This window comes from Amphiprion ocellaris, chromosome 17 (genome assembly GCF_022539595.1).
Source record: "Amphiprion ocellaris isolate individual 3 ecotype Okinawa chromosome 17, ASM2253959v1, whole genome shotgun sequence".
Lineage (NCBI taxonomy): Eukaryota > Metazoa > Chordata > Actinopteri > Pomacentridae > Amphiprion > Amphiprion ocellaris.
The window spans coordinates 23,219,672-23,240,314 of NC_072782.1; the positions used below are offsets into that span (position 1 = coordinate 23,219,672).

A 20,643-nucleotide genomic window follows, 5' to 3' on the forward strand; every position below is an offset into this window, starting at 1 on the left:
ACTTAAAGCACATCTTGATTGTTTCATTTCAAATCCACTGTGGTGGTTTACACAGCGAAATGCAGAAAATTGTGTCAATTTCCAAGTAGTTATGGACCTGATTGTATCTATAATGTGTCTCTGAGGAAAGAGACACTGTCCCTCTTATCAAATTAAAACAATGCAAAGCATGTTGGGTGCAGGTCTGTATGCAGATACTGCCTGTACCCTTCTTATGTAAGGCACTTGAGTCAAATATTCAGAATGTTAAGGAACAGTGCTGCAGGGCTAATTGTGACTGCCAGCTGTACAGGACCGATTGTCATGTGGGATGAAGCTTAATAAAACAAATGCAATATACACAAAATTCTTTAACAAAAAAAAGGAACCTTAGCACATTTATAAACCAAGAATAGAAATAAATAGCGTGAGGTGTAATGTACAATATGTCATTTTAAAGCGGGGCAAGTCAAAGGAAATAAAGTAGAGAGAAAGTTAGGTGAATTGCTTTGTTTTTTCTGTTATTTGTTGTTTTACGGTACATAACCATGATTTTTGCTAAGGACATCTTAAACAATGTTACTAAAAATGGTGACAAAGCTATGCACTAATTGGAATGGTGCACAAACTCGGGAATGAAGACACTGTTTTAAAATCACATCAAACAACACGGTAATGTCCTGCCAACACGGAAATCCTCTGAGGACCTTTAATACGCCTCATAAATGGAATGAATACATTTCTGTATTCTGTACAATTGTGAAAATCATCAGCGCCAAAATCATCACCATCATGAAAATCCCCCCTAGATCAGTGTATTTCTAATAAAGTGTTGAAAAAAATGAGTGGAACATGAGTAAAAAAACAACAATACTGCACATCCAGCATATCTGTAACAACAAATTCCTAATTACTTCCATACCTGCCACTTCCCTCTTCCTCAGTGAATTGGCCTCTTCTTGTGTGATGGCAGTCAGATGCTCCATACGGATCCTGATGGAGAACAATGACACCATTTTGAAAGTCCTGTAGTCGTACTACATTGTGCTAGAGAGCTGAAAGTCATGGTAAAATGGAAAAACATCATAGGTACAAACAGCTAATAAACTGCAACACAAATTCCGTTATACGTATTATAATTATTTTACTCTACTTAATGAATTAGTTGTTTGAATACAACAAATAACTTTCTAAGTATCAAAAAGTGTGGGATTAAATCTTTCTTGTGGTGCGTACATCAAAAGTCAGAAATGTCTATCATCTGCCATAATGCTAATTAAAACGAAACACAGAGCACAGCTGAGGCTGATGGTCCTTGCAGTTTTGCAGGTATTTAACCACAAGCCAAAGTACATTGAAGAATTACATTTCTACCAGAGACATTATAAAACTTTGACAGGGCTTTGTTTTTACTTGGTGTTGGTGCTAGATGTCATCAAAGCCACTGCAATTTATCCTAAAGAAAACATAACTGCTTGTACCAGATGTCATGGCATTCCATCCAACAGAAACACTGTTGTTCAGTTCATTAAGCTCGTCTAGATTCTAGCTTTAAAACCTCTGCTGCAGTGACTAAACTTTGCATTTTGCTCACAGTATTAAGACTGTAGATTTTTGTCTCCACCTCTTACATTAAAGTGGTGCTATGGCAAGATTTGTTGTAATGACTGTAATCAAAATAATTGTATTTTTAGTGAACTTTTAAAAAGAGTGTACAGTGCTTGGACAGAAAAGTGGGACACCCAGCAGAGCACGCATGGCAAAATTAGGGTGAAAGTAGCATAAGGTTAAAACAAAAATATGCAAAAATATCAAGAAAATAAATAAAAGTAGAATAATAAAAACAACAAAAACTCTGAAAATCATTTCTGACATGACCACTAACTATGACTAAGCAGCCAGTATGTATGGGAGGAATGCAGAGAGCAAAATTATTTTCAAACAGTACTTCTAACCTGTGAGTACAGCACGAAGATAGACTTTCCTTTAAACTGAATTTGCCATGGATGCTCTGTATGGTGTGTTATTCTTCTTTATGGTGATGTTTTTCAGGCCTCTTATGTTGTGTTATGTTGGATTATATTTTCCCTCCCCTGAAAGCACTTTGTGTATTTCACTTGGAAAGTGTTCTATAAATAGTCTGAGTCTGGTAAGTGGCAAACAATTGGTTGAGTGCTGTCATGAGCTGGAGTGCCTCATATCTCTTGCTTTAACAGATCTGGAGGATATGGATATGTCATCTATTCACTCACCGATCTTCCTCCATGGATTGGAGAAACTCTGCACTCTTTTTCTGCCTGGAGAGATCCAAATAAACACACTACAGTTAGCAGAGATTTATCTGTGGAGACTGTATATTTACAGTGAATAACACAGTCTAGCCTCTGTCTTTAGGTCCTACCTGTTGTTGTCCATCAGCATGCTGCTGATGCGAGTGGTGATGTTGTTTTCAGCTTGCCGGACTTTCTCCAGCACCAGTAGCCTCTCGGCCTCCTGAGCCCTCTGCTGCTGACTGACGCCCAGCTCCATACGCTCCTGCTCCTAAACATCAGGTACATTTACACAGTAATGTGTGTGAAGCCAAAATAAACAGATAAAAAAAACTCTCAAAAAGGAAGAACTTCACTCGCTTACATAAAGATGTAAACTCAGCACCTTGCAGTTTGATGTGGTTCCTTAATCCTAAGATTTACTTGAGCTTTTGGATATTTTATAAACACTATTAATAATGAATTAGATCAGAACAAAAAAATAGTTCGTGCATAATGACCGTTTGTAGCAACCCTTGAATTATTAAAATGAAAACATGACTGAGTTTTGGAAGAAGAGTATTCTGTATAGCAGTGTTTCTCAACTGGTGGGTCGCGACCCAAAAGTGGGTCGCGGGGCCGTTTTTGGTGGGTCGCGAGCCTTTTTCTAAAAAGAGAGAAAAATAAAGATATTCCAATTTAGTGGCGAGTCATTGTAGTTCCCCTCCGCACCCGCAGGGGGTCGTCGTGTCAGCAGCGACCGGTGAGGACACTCGTATTACTGTAGAAGAAACTGCATGTTTTCATAGCAACAGCAGCATGGCTAAACGCAAGTACGACAGCGAGTACATTAAATATGGATTTTCCTACATCGAAGACAAAGGAGTCCAAAAGCCTCAGTGTATTTTGTGTTGTGAGGTACTGGCAAGTGAAAGCATGAAGCATGAATAAACTTTTCGAGCGGTTTAGCGACTACTTTCCCGATAAACAACCCGAGGACGACTGGGTGCGCGACCCGTTTGGAATAAACATGGAAAGCATCACGTTGCCTAGCAGCGATGAATGTCAGCTGGTGGAGCTATCATGTGACCGCACTGTTAGAAGGTTTTTGTATTTTTCATTAATATTTGTACTGTGAACTGTGTTAACCCTGATTGTGATATATGATGTTTTCCTATATAAGCTATATTTTTCTACTCTTTCTACGAGAATATATCCACACCCACATTCATTTTACTCACTCCCATTTTTGGTCTATTTGCATATCCTTATCCTGTAACCCACCTGTATAAATAAAGAATGATAGGGACCACCTCTTTGTAACTTACACTAGAAGTGTCTCGTTGCACTGAGTGGGTTACCCTTGCTGCAAGTACAGAGAAGCCTCCGTGTCGTTCATCACAGCGAGCGGTTCCTGGTTGGAGAGTGAGCCGCTTAATAGCGCTCCTCTCTGACACGCACTCTCAGAAAGAAATTCACAGAGGTAAGCCTTTCCCAGTTCTGGTGCAACGATGTGATGAGAGAGTATCCCTCCATTGCTAGTCGAGCTGTAAAAATCCTCCTACCATTCAGCACCACATACCTCTGTGAATGTGGCTTCTCAGCTCTTGTTCAGCTGAAAACAAAATACCGAAATAAACTGAACATTGAGCATGACCTCAGAGTTGCTTTATCATGCATACAGCCAGATTTTGAGACTCTTGTAAAGGCCAAAAAGCATCCTCAGCTAAGCCATTAGAACTTCATGTAGTTCTGCAGTATTGTGACTTGTGACTTTTGTTTATTTGTAAGTGCTTAAAAACACACTTTTCTTTCAATATTGCACACTATTTTTTCCCCAAATATTGGCTTTCAAATATAGTTAAGCCCTTTGAAAAATGTTTTATTGTGTTTACATTTTGAGATTGATCAGAACATTAAGCATTTCTTCACTTTAATAATTTGTTGAATGCACTTCATCAGTTTTCATGTTTTGGACTCTTTTGCACGTATTTCTATACATAGTTTCTCCAGCTACAACAGCAATGTTGCAGACTTGTGCAGTATTATGAGAAGCTACTGGTTTTGTTGAATTGCACTTTTTTTGTAGAAAAAAAATGCACTTTCATATATCCTGAGAACTACTTGAGGCTATTGTTCTACTTGTTTCAAAGTCCTCAGTACTTGAATTAGTATTGCTGCTTGATTTTGAGTTGTTGTGAAGTACTTGAGTTCAGGTTTAAAAGTTTTGTCTTCGAACGCTCAATCAATAAATTGTTGATTTTTGGAGAAATATTGTTTGGGTCACGACTTGTCATTTCAGTTTTATGGTGGGTCCCAGGCCCAGACCAGTTGAGAACCACTGCTGTATAGGGTGCTGCTAAATGATCCACACCTGCCTCACGTCAAGAATCCAGGCTTCCGCTGGTGGTGTAATGTGCAGAATGATTTCTTGGACAATTTGGGTCCTTAATTCCTTAAACAATTTCTCCTCGGGGATCAATAAAGTATTTCTGATTCTTAGTAAACACAATCATAGTTTGACAGTCTGAGTATTATTGCTGACCATGTGCATTCCCTTCCGCCACAGTTTGCCATCTTTTAATGCCTACTTTCAACCAGATAATGCCACAAAGACACAAAGCAAATGTCGCCTTAACTGGTTTCATGAACATGACAGTGAATTCAGTCACCAGATCTGAAACCTGTAGAACACCTTTGGGAGGGGGGGAAATGGAAAATACACAACATGAATAGCTAACAAATCACTCATATTTCTGGTATCATTCTGTCTGCCGTTAGTCTCCTTATATGCACTCCTCTGTTACTGCCACTAATATTTAACTGGAATTAATCAATAAAGAGGACTTTCCATCATCCACTATGAAATGTTTCTCACCCACCCCAAGTGTTTGTCCTTGTTTCCCCTACTGAGAGGCACTTCAGATACTCCTCATACTTGGAGAGCTCTACTAAATTGCTTTGTTGCTGCTGCTGCTGCTGCTGACTGGAGTCTTGTATATTGTATGTGATGAAGCAGCTTTTCTATCTCTCTGTGAGGCATAATGCTTCTATCTTCTGATGGTGTGCTCACACAACTGATCCAGTTTCCACAAAGTGTTTAGAGCCCTGTGTACTGTCCCCTTAGAAACCTTCAGTCTCTAAATGATTCGACACTGAGACAGCTGCTCTTTCCTCAAACGACTGATTTCTAACACTAACTTAGTTTTGATTACACGTTTCCAACTATTACTGAGCTAGTTAGTGAACAACATTCTGCTGGAGCTTGAGGTACATTCAAAATTCTGACAGCTGAACGACAGCTGCTGGTTGATTTAGTTGAACAAGCCTCTGATCAGATCCAGCTGAGTGTCATTTAAACGCTACTTCAATAGACGCATACAACTCAAGGAAATCTGACCTTTGTAGAAGAGTCAACATGGTTATTGCCACTACTTCAGTTTGACTGCTGACCTACAAACAGAATTGTCATGTCATGTCAAAACTTCTTGTGTTTGTAAAAGTTTCTAAATCCTTAAATTTTCTGATCACTTCCAGGTTTATGAGAAAACATGAATGATTTCCAATGTGGTCTTGGACTTTTTGACTACACTACTGAATAGCTACATATAACTCCTTTAATTTCAACTGAAACAAGCATTCAACAGGTTCTCTTGGAGACCGGTGCCTTGTCATAAAATAAAAGACCAAGACCAAGTGAGTGAGTGCCCTACCTGTCGGACTGAGTTGAGGATGTTTTCCTTGTGGGAACTATTCATGAGTAGAAGCTGGGTGTGCTCATTTTGCTTTTCCTCCCGATGACGCTCAAAGGCCAACTTTTCCTGCTGTTTCTGCACCTGAAGAACAAACACAGCAGTTAGGTAGTTTTCAAACATACATGAGAGCATCTATTTAAAAAATAATATTAAAAAGTACTTCTAAAGGAAAAGTGACACAGAGTGACATCTAGTAAAAAGGTTGCAGATTACAATAAACTGAATATCACTCCTTCATCCTTCCCTTTTCAGGACAAACTGTGGTGGCCGACACCTAAACATAAACGTTTCCCTCTCTGGAGGCAGTGTCTGTGTGTTCTGGACTACGATAGAAACACGGCGGCGCAAAATGTCAGGCTCTGTGGAAGATGAAAGGGTGGAAGGGGTCATTCTAAGCTAACAAAAACACTCCAATTCATGGTTACAGGTGGTTCTACATTAGCGACAATATAATTATGACTACCATATTCCATTTCTTCTGTTAGATCCCCTTAATCCTAAACTCTGGTTCTTTATGGAAAGCGACAAACCTGCACTGCATCTGTTCAAACGTTGGTTGCAACTAATAAAAACTATGATTAAAATTAAATATAATCAGTAATTAAAACAATGAATCCCTGTTAAAACTTAAACAATGAGCTGAAAAATGTTGAAAAGCCCAAAAAATTAATTAGTTTTTTTTTTTTATCAGTGTTTGGTCATAGCTGAAAGGGAGCTTGTGTGCTTGAGCTGCAACGAGGGATTATTTACATGGAAAAAAATTATAAATACACTCCCCGGCCACATTATTAGGTACACCTGTTTAATTGCTTGTCAACAAATAGCTAATCAGCCAATTACATGGCCGCAACTCAGTGCATTTGGGCATGTAGACTGAGTCAAGACAACCTGCTGAAGTTCAAACAGAGCATCAGAATGAGGAAGAAATGGGATTTAAGTGAACATTTGAACATAGCATGGTTGTTGGTGCTAGACGGGATGATCTGAGTATCTCAGAAACTGGTGATCTACTGGGATTTTCACACACAACAATCTCTGTGGTTTACAGAGAATGGTCCAAAAAAGAGAAAATATCCAGTGAACGGCAGTCGTGTGGATCAAAATACCTTGTTGATGTGAGAGGTCAGAGCAGACTGGTTGGAGATGATAGAAAGGCAACAGTAACTCTAATAACCACTTGTTAGAACTAAAAAATGCAGAATACCACCTCTGAACGCACAGCAAGTTGAACCTTGAAGAAGATGGGCTACAGCAGCAGATGACCACACCAGGTGCCACTTCTGTCAGCTAAGAACAGGAAACTGAGGCTACAGTTCACACAGGCTCACCAAAATGGACAACAGAAGATTGGAAAAACATTGTCTGGTCTGATGAGTCTCTGTTTCAGCTGCAACATTCAGATGGTCAAAATTTGACGTAAACAACATGAAAGCGTGGATCCATCCAGCCTTGTATTAACGGTTCAGGCTGGTGGTGGTGTAATGGTGTGGGGGATATTTTCTTGTTACATTTTGCACCCCTTAGTACCAACTGAGCATCGTTTAAACACCACAGCCAACCTTGATATTGTTGCTAACCATGTCCATCCCTTTATGACCACAGTGTACCATCTTCTGATGGCTACTTCCAGCAGGATAATGCACCATGTCACAAAGCTCATATAATCTCAAACTGGTTTCTTGAAAATGATAATGAGTTCACTGCACTCCAATCGCCTCCACAGTCACCAGATCTCAGTTCCATAGAACCTTTAGAATGTGGTGGAACGGGAGACTGGCATCAAGGATGTGCAGCTGACAAATCTGCAGCAACCGTGTGACACTATCATGTCAATATGGACCAAAATCTCTGAGGAATGTTTCCAACACTTGCTAAAAGTATGCCACCAAGAACTAAAGCAGTTCTGAAGGCAAAAGGGGGTTCAACGCTTTACTAGCAAGATGCACCTAATACAGTGACCAGTGAGTGTGTAACTTTGATGCACAAAGATGAGTTTTTATGGATTTAATCAATGAATGGAGGGAGACTTTAATATCGAAATATGGAATAGTACAGCTTTAATTACAAAAATCACTGAAGGTAAGTAAGATATCTCAAAACCATCCCAAGACAGTGTGCCAGAAAATTCGAGGAAAGATGAGTTGACGCTAACATTGATTGTGTAAATTATGTGAGGAGTCACAAACCTTTCTCTTCTCATAGTCACTGAATTTGTTCTGCAACAAAGAGTGAGGAAAGGTTGAATGAGACTTTCATAGTGTAAGCAACAAATAAGGTAAGCAAACAGCACTACACAGACATAAAACAGACGTTTCACTGCTTTGTATCGTCGTGTGTGTTAGCATGTCATCTGCTGTACCTGCCAGGCCTCCTCCAAGCCATCCAAACAGTCAGAGCTCTGTTTGCAACAATCGCTCTCCAGCACCGGCAGGAGATACTGAGATGGTGGGCAGTACTCTTCTCCCAGCTCTGAAAACCATATCAGCCAAGATAATAAACAATATTCTCCAGTGCACTGAGTAATACTTTATTACAGCAATTATAGCCAGTGTGGTTGATCCTCAAGGTACTCTAATGACTGCATCTTCAATCTATTAAGAGTAGTTCAGAATCATGTTAATGCACAGTAGTGCAACACGCTGTAGATTTTAAATTTGATATTAATTAAATAGTACTTTTTCATTCACTACAAGCATTTAAAACAGTCTCACTATTTAACACGGTAAAAAGGATTAATTATACATACGTATTCAGAACTAAAATTGTATACTGGTGCCACCAGGACTCTAGGATAGTATCACCAGTGCCAGATTGTGCAGTGCAGTGCAACAGAAAGAATGTGTATTATCCTAGAAATGTCTTAATGACTTTAACATCAGACGGGGGTATGTTTATGATGAAATTAAAAGAGAGACAGACCTAAATGAGATGAAGTGCAGTACATGTGGAGCACAGTGCAAAACTCAGATTAGAGACAGATGGTCAAGAACAGACTGCAAACACACCTCTGGGAAATGATTAAAATGCATGTTAATTGCAGCCTGTTTTATAGGGTAGAGTCTCAGGTTCAAATTCAATAAAAGGTGATGTGAGATGTCATGCTGATAGCTTGGTTTTCTCACTTCTGCTAGGTGACCGCTTCTTTACTCAGAAAGCTGTTGGAAAGAGGAGCAGCTTTTTGGCAGAAGTCCCTGAAATGTTGGTGTCACAAGCTGCTATTCTGCAGTCTTTACGTTTATTGAGACTGTTGTAAACTTTGTAATGCAGTACTGACAACACCACATTTTCTTTATTGTATCTTATGGAAATTATGCAAGCTATTTTTGTCCAAATACATGTTTGCTTGATTTATCTGCACTCCCTGTCTACGGTGTCTCTCCTGCCGTCTCTGCACCACCTTGTGGCTTCTTTAGTTCTCGACTGACTAAGCCTCGTAGAGAAGAGGTGAAACTTATTCAAGGGCCAAAAAGAGAAGTCCAGATGATTTATACTCAAGCTCTTAGGATAACCAGGGATATTGTCTTTGTGGTTTATTTTACACATTTATGTTCCTTGTCATAATGCTGGTGGCTATGTGCTCCAAAATGTAACAAAGACAGTGTAGGCACATGCAGCTCCTAATGCTTCCTGGATCAGGCTACAACTGACAGTTTCATAGGAAACTCCTAAGCAGAAAGTCATTTCCAATGAAAACTCTACACATTATTCTCTATGGACGTGTCCTGAGTAATGACAATGTTCCTGGAAAGAAATGTTGCTCTTAATCTTGTAATTTAAACTTTATTGTGTTAAAATTTCTAAATGTGAGACATTAAATGGGTGTTAAATGGACATATATTTGCAATGAGGCAACTGCAGTATCTACAGTAACATATAGGCTAAGAACAATTTTTTTTTTTTTTTTTAAATTGATTGGACGTATAAACTACTGTGATTCTCCAAAGGAAACCATATTAGGATTTCCACTAAAAATGATGGTCACTTTAAATTCCTAATGATTTCGCAGTAGACACCAAATCTGTGTGCAGTAGCTCACCTACTTGTTGTACAGAAAAACATTCAAATTAAGTTACTACAAGATCCCAATGACATCAGATTTACTGTATATACTGAATTATGCTATTGCTGCTGTGCTACATGCCTAAACTGGGGAAACATACGGCTAAATCCTGCTGCTGTGTGATCCTAAAGCACTTTAATAAAGCCAAAGAAAAGCACCTGATAGTCTACGTTAATTTAGTCACTGTCAGACACTGGACTCTGCTGTAGTTTCACGCTTGATCATGAGTGTAAACAGTGTGTAACATATGACAGACCCTACCAGTGCATAAAAAGCGTTGGATGCTCTCTGTTCCTTCTGCACACACAGATGCAGGTGGGTAGGACATCATGGCAGCATCAAGAGTAAAGCTCTGTCACAGCACATACATACACATGGTTTGTACCAATACCATCGCTATGTTTTTTCTTTTGTGTATTTGTGGGCGTTAACCACAAACCTCTAATGTGCGGATATAGGCCAGAGCTTTGGGAAGCTGACCAATGTTGTTGTCACTCAGGTCCAGGGTGCGCAGGCTGCTCAAAGAACCAACTGAGGACGGCAGCTCACTGAGACTGTTCCCTAATAGGTACACAGTGATGGGAAAAACACAATATCATCTGCCTTGTACGTGTCGTCTCCCTTACATTCAAGCAGGCTGTGAGCATCATACCTTTCAAATTGAGTGTCTGCAGGAGCTGCAGATTCCCAATAGATTCCGGTAGGGTTTTCAAACGGTTCTTCTCCACATTAAGAATCTGACAGAAGAAGACCACATGTAGATGAGTAGCATCCATTCACACTTATTCTTTTTGTGTATCTGGAATGGAATAAAATTTGGTTTTACCTGCAGTGCCACCAGCTTCCCAATGTCCTCTGGGAGAGAAGTAAGCTTGTTCTCATGCAGATCCAATACCTTTGAAAGCAGGCAGATTCAGGTGTTTATATTCTAATGAAGTGGAGGCCAGAAACTTTTCAAATGTAGATTGGTAGTCTATGTCTAGTCTTGTCTTATGGTTTTAATGATTTGACTGGTCTGGAAGTCTCTGCCCAAGACTTATCATTTGATCTCAACAAAAGTGACAAAAACTGAAGGCGAAACATGAGAAGAATATAACGTGAAATGGTTTTACACAACCAACTCAGAGGATACAACTTAAGCTACCAAAGTAAGTGGAACTGCAGTTTCTAAAGTAGTTCTTCATACCTAGGACTCACTGATTTATGTCAGAGAAAAATCCACTCACAAACATGTGAAACTTGCTCAACATAACAACTGCAGTGTAAAACATCTTGACACTTGGCACTATGAGTTACCGTTATTTAATTTCTGGAGGTTTTAATAACATTTGTGGAGATCTGTAAATCATGCTGAGGTCACTCAGCCTCATCATTTAGCTGCCACATCATTCCATTCAGCAGCAGTAATTTTAGGAAACTCAACAAGCAATAATAATACTTAACAGATATGTGTCACAAAAGCTCGTCACAATTTTGTCAGGTAATAGAAAGTTATTTTGTCGACCTCAAGTGTGGAGTATATGATGATGAGGGGTTCTAATTACAGTTTCTAGACTACAACTGTTGTGCCAGATCAGTTTCAGGAGGAGAACAGTATACTGAGGAGGAAGTGGTGCTGAGGTGAGCAGAGAGAAGGAGAGAACAAGAGGGGACACAGATGGTACATCATCGGATCAACCAGAAGTGTGGAACCAACAGCAGCTGCTGATGCAAAAGTAACACAGACCAGACTATGCAATCCACAGCTGAATGTTTTTGCGTGTGATTTCCTCTGTGCTGGAAAGTTTTAGACAGAAATGTAGTTTGCTGTCCACTTTAATGACACAGAAGGAATGTGTATCTCCACTGTTGAACTCAGTCTCAGTTCAAAACATTCTTTTAAAGGCAAAATCATGAATACAGTGAGTGAACATGAATGTATATGTGTGAGCTTTATGAGTTTTTTGTGAGTATATCACCTTAACATCTGACTTACTCTTACTCAGTACTAAGTTCTAGTATTAAAGTTGCATGATCAAGTAGTGCAGCAAAAAACAGACAATTGCCAGGTTTCCAGGCTAAAAGGCCACTGGGTCTGTTGACCCAAACCTCGTGGTAGTGCTGAGGCAACAATAAAGCAGAAACAAACACACAGCTGAACTAATGTTCAACATGGTACTATGGACAAATCAGTCATCTGCATTAGATGGGATCCTAGCTGATGATGAAACAACAAGATATATTATCGTGTATTTGTGGTGAAGGCACGTTGAGCCAAACTATCTGGTCTATATATCTTAAAAAGTGTCAAAAAATGCTTTTTTAAATTCATATACATTGTTTTATGAATTCGGGCATATAAGTGTCCCACCATGTTAATGTCTGGTTTACCTTTAAAGTGGAGAGAGTGCTGATGTCACACCCTTTGGGCAGGAGATTTCTCAGCTCATTGTTATGGAGGATAAGAACCTGAAGGAGACAAACAGAGGACATGGGTGACTGCTGACTGTTCAACTCATGACGTGAACACATGCTGACATATGGGAACTGTATCCACTAGATTTGAAAACATGTACTCAGACTTTATTTTCTGCCAACTTAGTTGTGTTTTAAAATTAAAGATTCCTTTCGAAGAAAATCATGTTTTCTTGCACATTATATGGTGTTATTATGTGCAAGAAAAGACAACTTGAGCAAAATAAACAGCCAGTGTCATGGCTGACCATTTTAACCGTGAAAGTCAGTGTATCTACGACATGGAAAAACATGGATTCAGACTCCTGGGATTTCATACACTACCATTCAAAAGTTTGGGGTCGCCCAGACAATTTCATGTTCCCCTATGTGGATATTCCATTCAAAATCAGCTGTTACCAGCTAGAATAGTCATTTACCACATTAACAATGTTTAGACTGTATTTCTGATTCATTTAATGTTATCTTCATTTAAAAAAACTATTTTTCTTTAAAAAAAAAAAATAAGGACACGTCTGACCCCAAATTTTTGAATGGTAGTGTACGTAACAAACTACAAGAACCAATGCTGTCAAATTGCAGGAGGGTAGCTTTATGTACCACTGGTTCTCTTTTGAATTGATTTCCAATTCTAACACGTTTAGCTGAGATACTCAATATTACAGCTTGCCATCGTCTAACGTAGAGTAACTTTACAATGTTTGAGCATAATCATAGGTGAAGTGGTCTGCTCGACTGGCTGCAAGTGTCGAGGGATGTGTGGAGAGAGAAAAGAATGACACAGATCTGGACATTCTAGAGGAAGCAACAGTGTAGAGTTACATCTAAGCCATGCAGGAAGTGATTATTTTCAAAGAACAAATAAAAATGTGTAACTTTGATACATAGAGATGGGTTTCACAGGCTTAATCAATGACTGGAGGTAGACTGATTTTAGAATTGTTAATAAATCTTTAAAAACTGAAAACTGAAGTCTCTCACTTTGAAAAATATTCAGACCCTTAATTCAATACTATGTAGAAAATACTTTGACAGCAATTAGAGTTTCAAGTCTTCTTGGGTAAATCTCTATAGGCTATGGACATCTTAATTGAGGCAGTTTATCCCCTTCTTTCTCACAGATGTTTTCCAGCTCCATCAGATTGGACAGAAAATGTCTGAGCTGCCATTTTCACATCTGTCCCCAGGTGTTCTGTGAGGTTGAAATTTGATGGTTCTTGCATGGTTCAGCCAAAGCTCAGAGACTTGTCATGAAGCCACTCCTGTGCTGTTTTGTCTGTTTTTTATTTTTTTTACACATTTGTTGATAATTATGATTTCAAACTTTAAGTTGCATTCTTACCTTCTTCTGTAGCACCTTGCAAATGGAAAAGGCACTTGAGGGGACCTGTGGCATAACAGATCACACAGTGGATGTCATTAGCCGCAGTATTAGCCACATGTTAATGAATTTTACACACACACATTTTACTAATATTAAACTCTCCCCCAACCCCGAGAAATTGATTTTCTACTGTAGGGCCAGGAGTTTTAATATAGTATATCTAAACTGTTAGTTTATAATTTTACAAAGGAACAAACACCTTCTGTTTTCTTATAATCCAAATATTGTTAGGTGATAAAATTTTGAATTATTGACAATGAAGTGTTATTTGAGACCTAATTCTATTGTATACTGTAATGTACTGTTTTAGTAAGTCACAAAAACCCTGGTTAACAGTGTCCTCTTACTGCCTAATTATCATAACTATGATAAGGTCAGATACAGTCACACACTTTCAGGTGTTAACAAACATTTACAGGAAGATGTAGTAACACATGTGACATGACCACCAAGATTTTGCTGTATTCACCCTGATGAATTAAGTTGCTTCGGGAAGGACTACAATCATCATCCAACAATCTATTATCTATACACCATTTTAACTCTCTGTAGGTTGGGGGGTTTGTCTGAAGTCTATCCCAGCCAACTCAGGGTGAAGGCAGGTCACACCCTGGACAGGTTGCCAGTCTATCACAGGTACATACTCACCTCTGAGAGCTCACAGGATGAGATGTCCAGGATGTCATCAGCACCTGCTTCCTTAGACTGAGGAAAAAAGAAAAAAGTTACAGGGTTAGTTTTGGAAGAATTTGTCCTGTTTTACACAATAAAAAAAAAAAAACAACTTACAGTTGTTTTACCAAGAAAAATAATCTCATGATCATAATCACAAAGGCAGCAGTATTATACAGGCTGGTGACGTCGCCGTCAGCACCGGCACCAGGATGTTCTCAAGCTGCGAAGCACTCTTATTACCCGGCACAGCTGATATTCCAGTCTCTTCTGGCAGTCCTCGCTGGGCTTCCTCTTCTTGAAGAACAGAGGCATCCTGTGTCCTGCCTGTCTTTCCTCCTGGACCTCCACTACAACAAGACACTTGAGAGGCCTGATGGACAGGTCAGAAGATACAGGTCACACTATCTGCAAAATGGAAAAGTGTAGATGATAAGAACTAATCAGATGAAGCAGTATAACTTTAACATGTATTCCAATATAGGGCTCCAGACTGCGACCAAAACGGTCACATTTGCGACCTTTTTCTGAGTGTGCAAGTTGAAATTTCAACTAGTTGCATCCGTGCGAGTGAATAATGATCATTAAACAGTATTGGTGTCCCTGGATTACTTTTAGAACTTCACTGGCTCTGTCAGGCTGCCCTGCCTGGTGCATAAAACACGCTGTTTAGTTTATGTGTGTTAAAAAGGTAGAGTGATCTTTAGATGATCATTTTAAAAATAACATAAGGGAAGAAGATGTGGACAGAAAGAGGTCCGACACAGACACTTGCTGATCAGAAGGCAGGCGGAGGCAGGAAGACACTGAACCGAGAAGGGAAAAAAAGCAATTCATTCACTTACAATGGCAAACGCAGAAGTAGAGCCACAAAAGTAAATGAACATTAAACACAATAATGATTTAAGCTTCGCACCATTACTTAAACACTATCTATTGTGGTATTTAGGGGTAAGAGTGTGATTTTCCTCATGAAATGCACCTACAGTACCAGTCAAAATGGCTTTATTTATTTTAATTATTTTCTACTTTGTAGATTAACACTGAAGACATCAAAACTATGGAAGAACATAAATGGAATTATATAGTAAACAAAACCGTATTAAACAAATCAGAATATGTTGTATATTTTAGATTCTTCAAAAGAGCCCCTTTTGCTTTGATGACAGCTCTGCAGCTTTTGACTGGTACTGTAAATGCAGTGTTTTTTCCACTCATTGGAATTCATTCTCTTTTCAAGGTCATTTTTGGTCATACACCTGTCTGAACACACTGCAGCTACCAAGTACCTGCTACTGCAGCCTGCAAAGTGGGGCATTTATGGAACATTGTTAAATGTGGTGTCTATTGATAAGAAAATGTTCATCAAGTGATACGTTTTGCCGGTGACAAGGTGGGAGGAGCGACCTGATGAGAAAGTTGATCGCACCGGTGCTACCAGTGAAAAAGTTAGTCTGGAGCCCTGCAATAACTCATTTAAAGTTCCATAAAACTATGGAATCAAAACTACTACTTGATTTTCAACAGGTTAAAACTGATTTCATTGATATTTTGACCATTTTAGGGCAGCCAAACAAGCTTTAAACACATCTTATCAAGTGCACTTGCTTGACTATTTACACATCTATGAGATCACCATTTACTCATGACTCATGTAAAACATATCCGTCTCTTCAGCCACTTAATTCTCCAGCATGTTCACCAATTACTTGCTAACTTTTTCTTCCAGCTGTTTGCTGCTGAGCAAGTAGTGGACAGAGGGTTTACCAGAGCTTTATAGCTGAAAATGTTTGCCTGTTGCTTGCTGGATCTGGAAACAATGTTGATGAGAGTGAAGTCTGCGATTTTTGTACAGTGGAAAGCCGTGTGATGCACTATCCATCTATATAAACGGTACACATCCTGATTTGCTTTCATCTGCTGACGCTTTAACTACATTTCTACCTGCTCTACTGAAAAAGGTGAAAATAAATATGCACACCTACAAGTGGGTCAGCTTTTATCGCGTTTTTACAGAAGTCTATTGTGGCTATGCTTGGTAAATACTGAAAGTCAACAGTGCCTGCAGCTGCTATATTGTAAAAGCTTACCCATTTTTCCATTTGACTGTGGTATAATGAGAGAATTATTGGTTTGTGTGCAGTCAGCAGAAGACCAGCCCCACCAGGCATGGTCTGTATAAAGTACACACTCATTTCAAAGAAGCAATTGACAACATTTCTGACAACAAAAGAGAAAAGCAACACAAGCTGAGTGGTGAAGTCTACTTTTAAAGAGATTTTATCATGGACACAGCTAACATAGTGAATTAAGAAAGTCTTCAGACCATTTCACATTTTATTGTGTTATAATGGTATATTTTAGTTGGAAAAATCTGCCTATCAATCTACAATCAGACCCTTTAGTGTGGCTCCAAATTGTGGTTGGATGTATCATGTTTGCTTTAAAAATTTCGGAGTTATATCTCACAGTTCACACTGCATTTCAGGACAAAAACCAAACCATGTAGTCAGAGGAATTCTCTGGAGAATTCCACCATGAAATTGATGCATAGATCAGGGTGAGTGTATGAAGCCATTTCTAAAGCTTTGAACGTTTCCAGGACCACAGCAGCCTCAACAACATTGAAGGGAAATAAAGACTCATAATATGTCCACTCAGGCTGTGTATCTAAGGAAAAAGGTTTTTGATAGATGGTCTTCCTTGGGAGTTGGGGATGTTTCCCCTTTCAGTACAACCATGATGATGATGCCTGAGATGCTTCACGACAAATCTCTGACAGTCTGTGACTGGTTCAGCCAAAGAAGACTGGTTCAGAAAGCCCCACGTGCAAGCAAGCTGGTAAAATTACTTCCTTAGGTTTTGTTCCTTTGTTTTTCAGAGTACCACTGGATATCCTCATGGTGTTCAGAGATGGATATATTCAGTCACTGTGTTGAGTTGTGTTCTAGCTAGCACATGAAGAACGCCCCAAGATTAAAGACGTCACATTTATTGGAGGAAGTTCTTAGGTGTGAATAGACTGAATAAAGTGTTGATGATGCATATTTTCTTGACATTTTAAAACAAAAGTGAAACTCTATTACAACATCATTAAATTCTGTGGGCAGCCCTTGTGGCTAAATGGTGAAGCCAAAGCACATGGGACAAGAGATGCATCTCAACTTCTGCTACATGGAGGTCAGCAGTCAAACATCCAGTCAACAATTTAGTGCCACACCAGCTAATTTTACGTCTCCTTTTCTCTCAGTTGATGGCAGGTGTCTGAGTCTTCCACACAAACCAGCCATCTCTTTGTCCTAGCTCAGCATACCCTTGACTCTGTCATATGGTCCACATGGTTTTATGTGTCTGTAACAACCACAGGCACCAGAACACTACACAATTCATGTTCCATGTCCATTTCAAAACCTTTGACTGATGTGGCAGGTTTTAGTGGGGACTACTGCAATATGTAGGAGAAACTACCAACCATTCTAGTCACCTTTTTAAAAGATGAGAACAATTGAAAGTTGTTTAAGAAAGAGATGGAGAGATAAAGATGAGTAATAACACACAGGAACGGGATCTCTGGAACTGTTGAACAATAGCAAAGGAAGTGGAAAGCTTCTGTTTTCTTATGTACAGTTTAAGGGTAACCATATACAATATATGATTTTCTCATTAATTTAAGCTACTAAAGGTGGAGAATCTGATCATCTCACATCAAGGACAATCATAATTTGGCATAAAATCGTCTCTTATTGCATTGTGAAAGTTCAGTGCTAACCTGCTTGCCTGTTAGCAGTGGCTACTAATGGGGCAGATTCAAAAATTAATACTTCCGCATAGTGCCTTTAAATAAACAGAGAACAATGTTCAATACTACAATACAATGTTCACTGGACAAACTATGGATAACTTATTTGGTCCAGAGGAGACAGTATGGAGGATGAAGAATAGACCAGACCAATATCCCGACAGAAGCTTCAGAGTGGCAAAGATATCACCACTACTGGTCAGACCTTTCAGGACCATATCAGAGCAAAAACTGGGTGCAGCAATGTGGGAAATGGGTTTTACAACTTAAGTTGAAGTGACAAGCTCTCATCTGGAGACATAATCAAGCCAGGGCCATTCCATATTGACTCACTTAACTCTACCAGCTCATGTCATAGATTATGTTAACAAAATAAAATCATGTGAAAACGTCTATTAAGGTCATTGGACCTAGGTTTGGTCCTAAGTGCTGAATTTAATCATTTTCCTTCTAAGATCCACCAATCACTTCTTTTTCGCTGGATTGGGTTGAAACTGTACTGAAACTGCAAACCCAAAGGATAATTTATTTATAACAGTTGTTTCTAAGTGTTTAGCACTACCAAATTATCGGTGATATATATATATATATATATATATATATATATATATATATATATATATATATATATATATATATATATATAAATAAATAAATAAATAAAAACTTTTTTTTAACAAAAAAATGTCAATTTCCAAAAAGTAATTTCCAAATTCCAAAATGATGACTGCATAATTTCAGAAGAATTAGTTTAAATTTCTTGAATCCTTTATATCAGAAAGTATTATTATTCACTGCAAATACATCTAAAACACTGAAAGATGTTTTATTAAATTAAAGATATTTAGCTGCTACGGATACGTGATCTATGTGATATTAGTCCTGATGTCTGCTCCCTGCTAGCTGGGAGGCAGCAGGCCTGTGGGTGTGGGTGTGGGTGTGGATGTGGGTAAGGGGAGGGAGGATGACCGTAAACTACGTAACTGACGTTACACAGCGCAGCTAGCATAGGTGCGGCAGAAAACATGATAAACCCAACGCTAGTCTGCACCTTGTAACCACTGCCGTTAGGCTACATATGCTAATGTTAATAGCATCAATATCGATGATAGCTCGCTGTATGCGACTCTCTTCAATCCTGGATAACGTCAGTGCTTCCCACAAGTAACAACAAGGTGGATAATATAAAGCTTCCTCATTTCACCTTGTCAGTCCGGATAAATTAACTTAGCACATACGTGCTAACAAAGCTAGCATGTAAACCACAAGACATAAACAGCAGCAACTCTACGTTTAGCTAGGAAGTGAAGGTATAGTGATGCTAGGTTTCGTACTCACAGACTGTTGGTGTTGTTTCTCAGCTCCTCTCTCCTAGAACGTTTAAAGGACAACTTCCGAGGTTCGCTAATTTAGTGACGTTATTGACTAGTCGAGTCAGGCCTGTACGGCGATATGAATCTATAATATTCTCCGTGTTACCCCAGGAATTTATAAAAAGGAGGTGACCACAGTAATACTTCTACTGAGTCCTGTCCAGCTGCCTCCTCCTTCTCTATGAAGGCTGTTTAATCGAATCATAACATGGTGACTTCTTCTGATTGTTATTAGCGGGGTGCGGCTATCCCTATATCTAGAGGCACATTGCCCTCTACAGTATGGAGTGTGTAGTCCAGCAACCGACCCATTCCTATGTGTTACATCAGGGGTGTCAAAGTTCAGGGGCCACATTCAGCCCAGTTTGATTTGACCAGTTAAATCATAGCAAAACAACTTCTAAATAACCTCAACTCCAAATTTTCCCACTGTTTTAGTGCAAAAATGTTCACATTTAAGGAATTATCTTTTCACAAATGATTATGAACAACCTGAAATTTCTTAAGAAAAATACATTCAATCTCAACAACATTATCCATCCATCCATTATCTATATACCGCTCAACCTCATTAGGGTTGCGGGGGGGCTGGAATCTATCCCAGCTGACTTGGGGTGAAGGCAGGGGACACCCTGGACAGGTCGCCAGTCTGTCACAGGGCTAAATATACAGACAAACAATGACACTTGCACTCACACCTACTGCAATTTAGATTATCCTCAGCATATTTTTGGACTGTGGGAGGAAGCCGGAGTACCCGGACAAAACCCACACATGCACAGGGACAACATGCAAATTCCATGCAGAAAGATCCCGGGAAGGCCGGGAATCTTCTAGCTGCAAGGCGCAAGTGCTAACCACCAACGCCATTGTGCAGCCTCAACAACTTTATGCCTCAGTTTATCATTTACACATTAC

General features: G+C 39.2%; 1 protein-coding gene across 3 annotated transcripts in view; it reads right to left on the minus strand.

Moving 5' to 3' along the window:
* Window positions 1–19,925, minus strand: part of lrsam1 (leucine rich repeat and sterile alpha motif containing 1) — a 34,107-nt gene extending 14,182 nt beyond the window's left edge. For 2 of the 3 annotated variants that reach the window (XM_023276806.3, XM_023276804.3), the window contains exons 1-15: window positions 19,691–19,925; window positions 14,797–14,961; window positions 14,530–14,586; window positions 13,840–13,884; window positions 12,414–12,491; window positions 10,870–10,938; window positions 10,696–10,780; window positions 10,483–10,604; window positions 10,305–10,395; window positions 8,343–8,452; window positions 8,170–8,199; window positions 5,942–6,064; window positions 2,381–2,520; window positions 2,232–2,276; window positions 902–972 (exon numbers count right to left, since the gene is read on the minus strand). In XM_023276806.3, coding sequence (XP_023132574.2) covers window positions 902–972; window positions 2,232–2,276; window positions 2,381–2,520; window positions 5,942–6,064; window positions 8,170–8,199; window positions 8,343–8,452; window positions 10,305–10,395; window positions 10,483–10,604; window positions 10,696–10,780; window positions 10,870–10,938; window positions 12,414–12,491; window positions 13,840–13,884; window positions 14,530–14,586; window positions 14,797–14,868 — 1,138 coding nt within the window. In that variant the 5' untranslated portion in view covers window positions 14,869–14,961; window positions 19,691–19,925. The remainder of the gene's footprint in view (window positions 1–901; window positions 973–2,231; window positions 2,277–2,380; window positions 2,521–5,941; window positions 6,065–8,169; window positions 8,200–8,342; window positions 8,453–10,304; window positions 10,396–10,482; window positions 10,605–10,695; window positions 10,781–10,869; window positions 10,939–12,413; window positions 12,492–13,839; window positions 13,885–14,529; window positions 14,587–14,796; window positions 14,962–19,690) is intronic. The other variant, XM_023276805.3, reaches the window with a different exon arrangement.
* Between the last annotated feature and the right edge of the window lie 718 nt (window positions 19,926–20,643).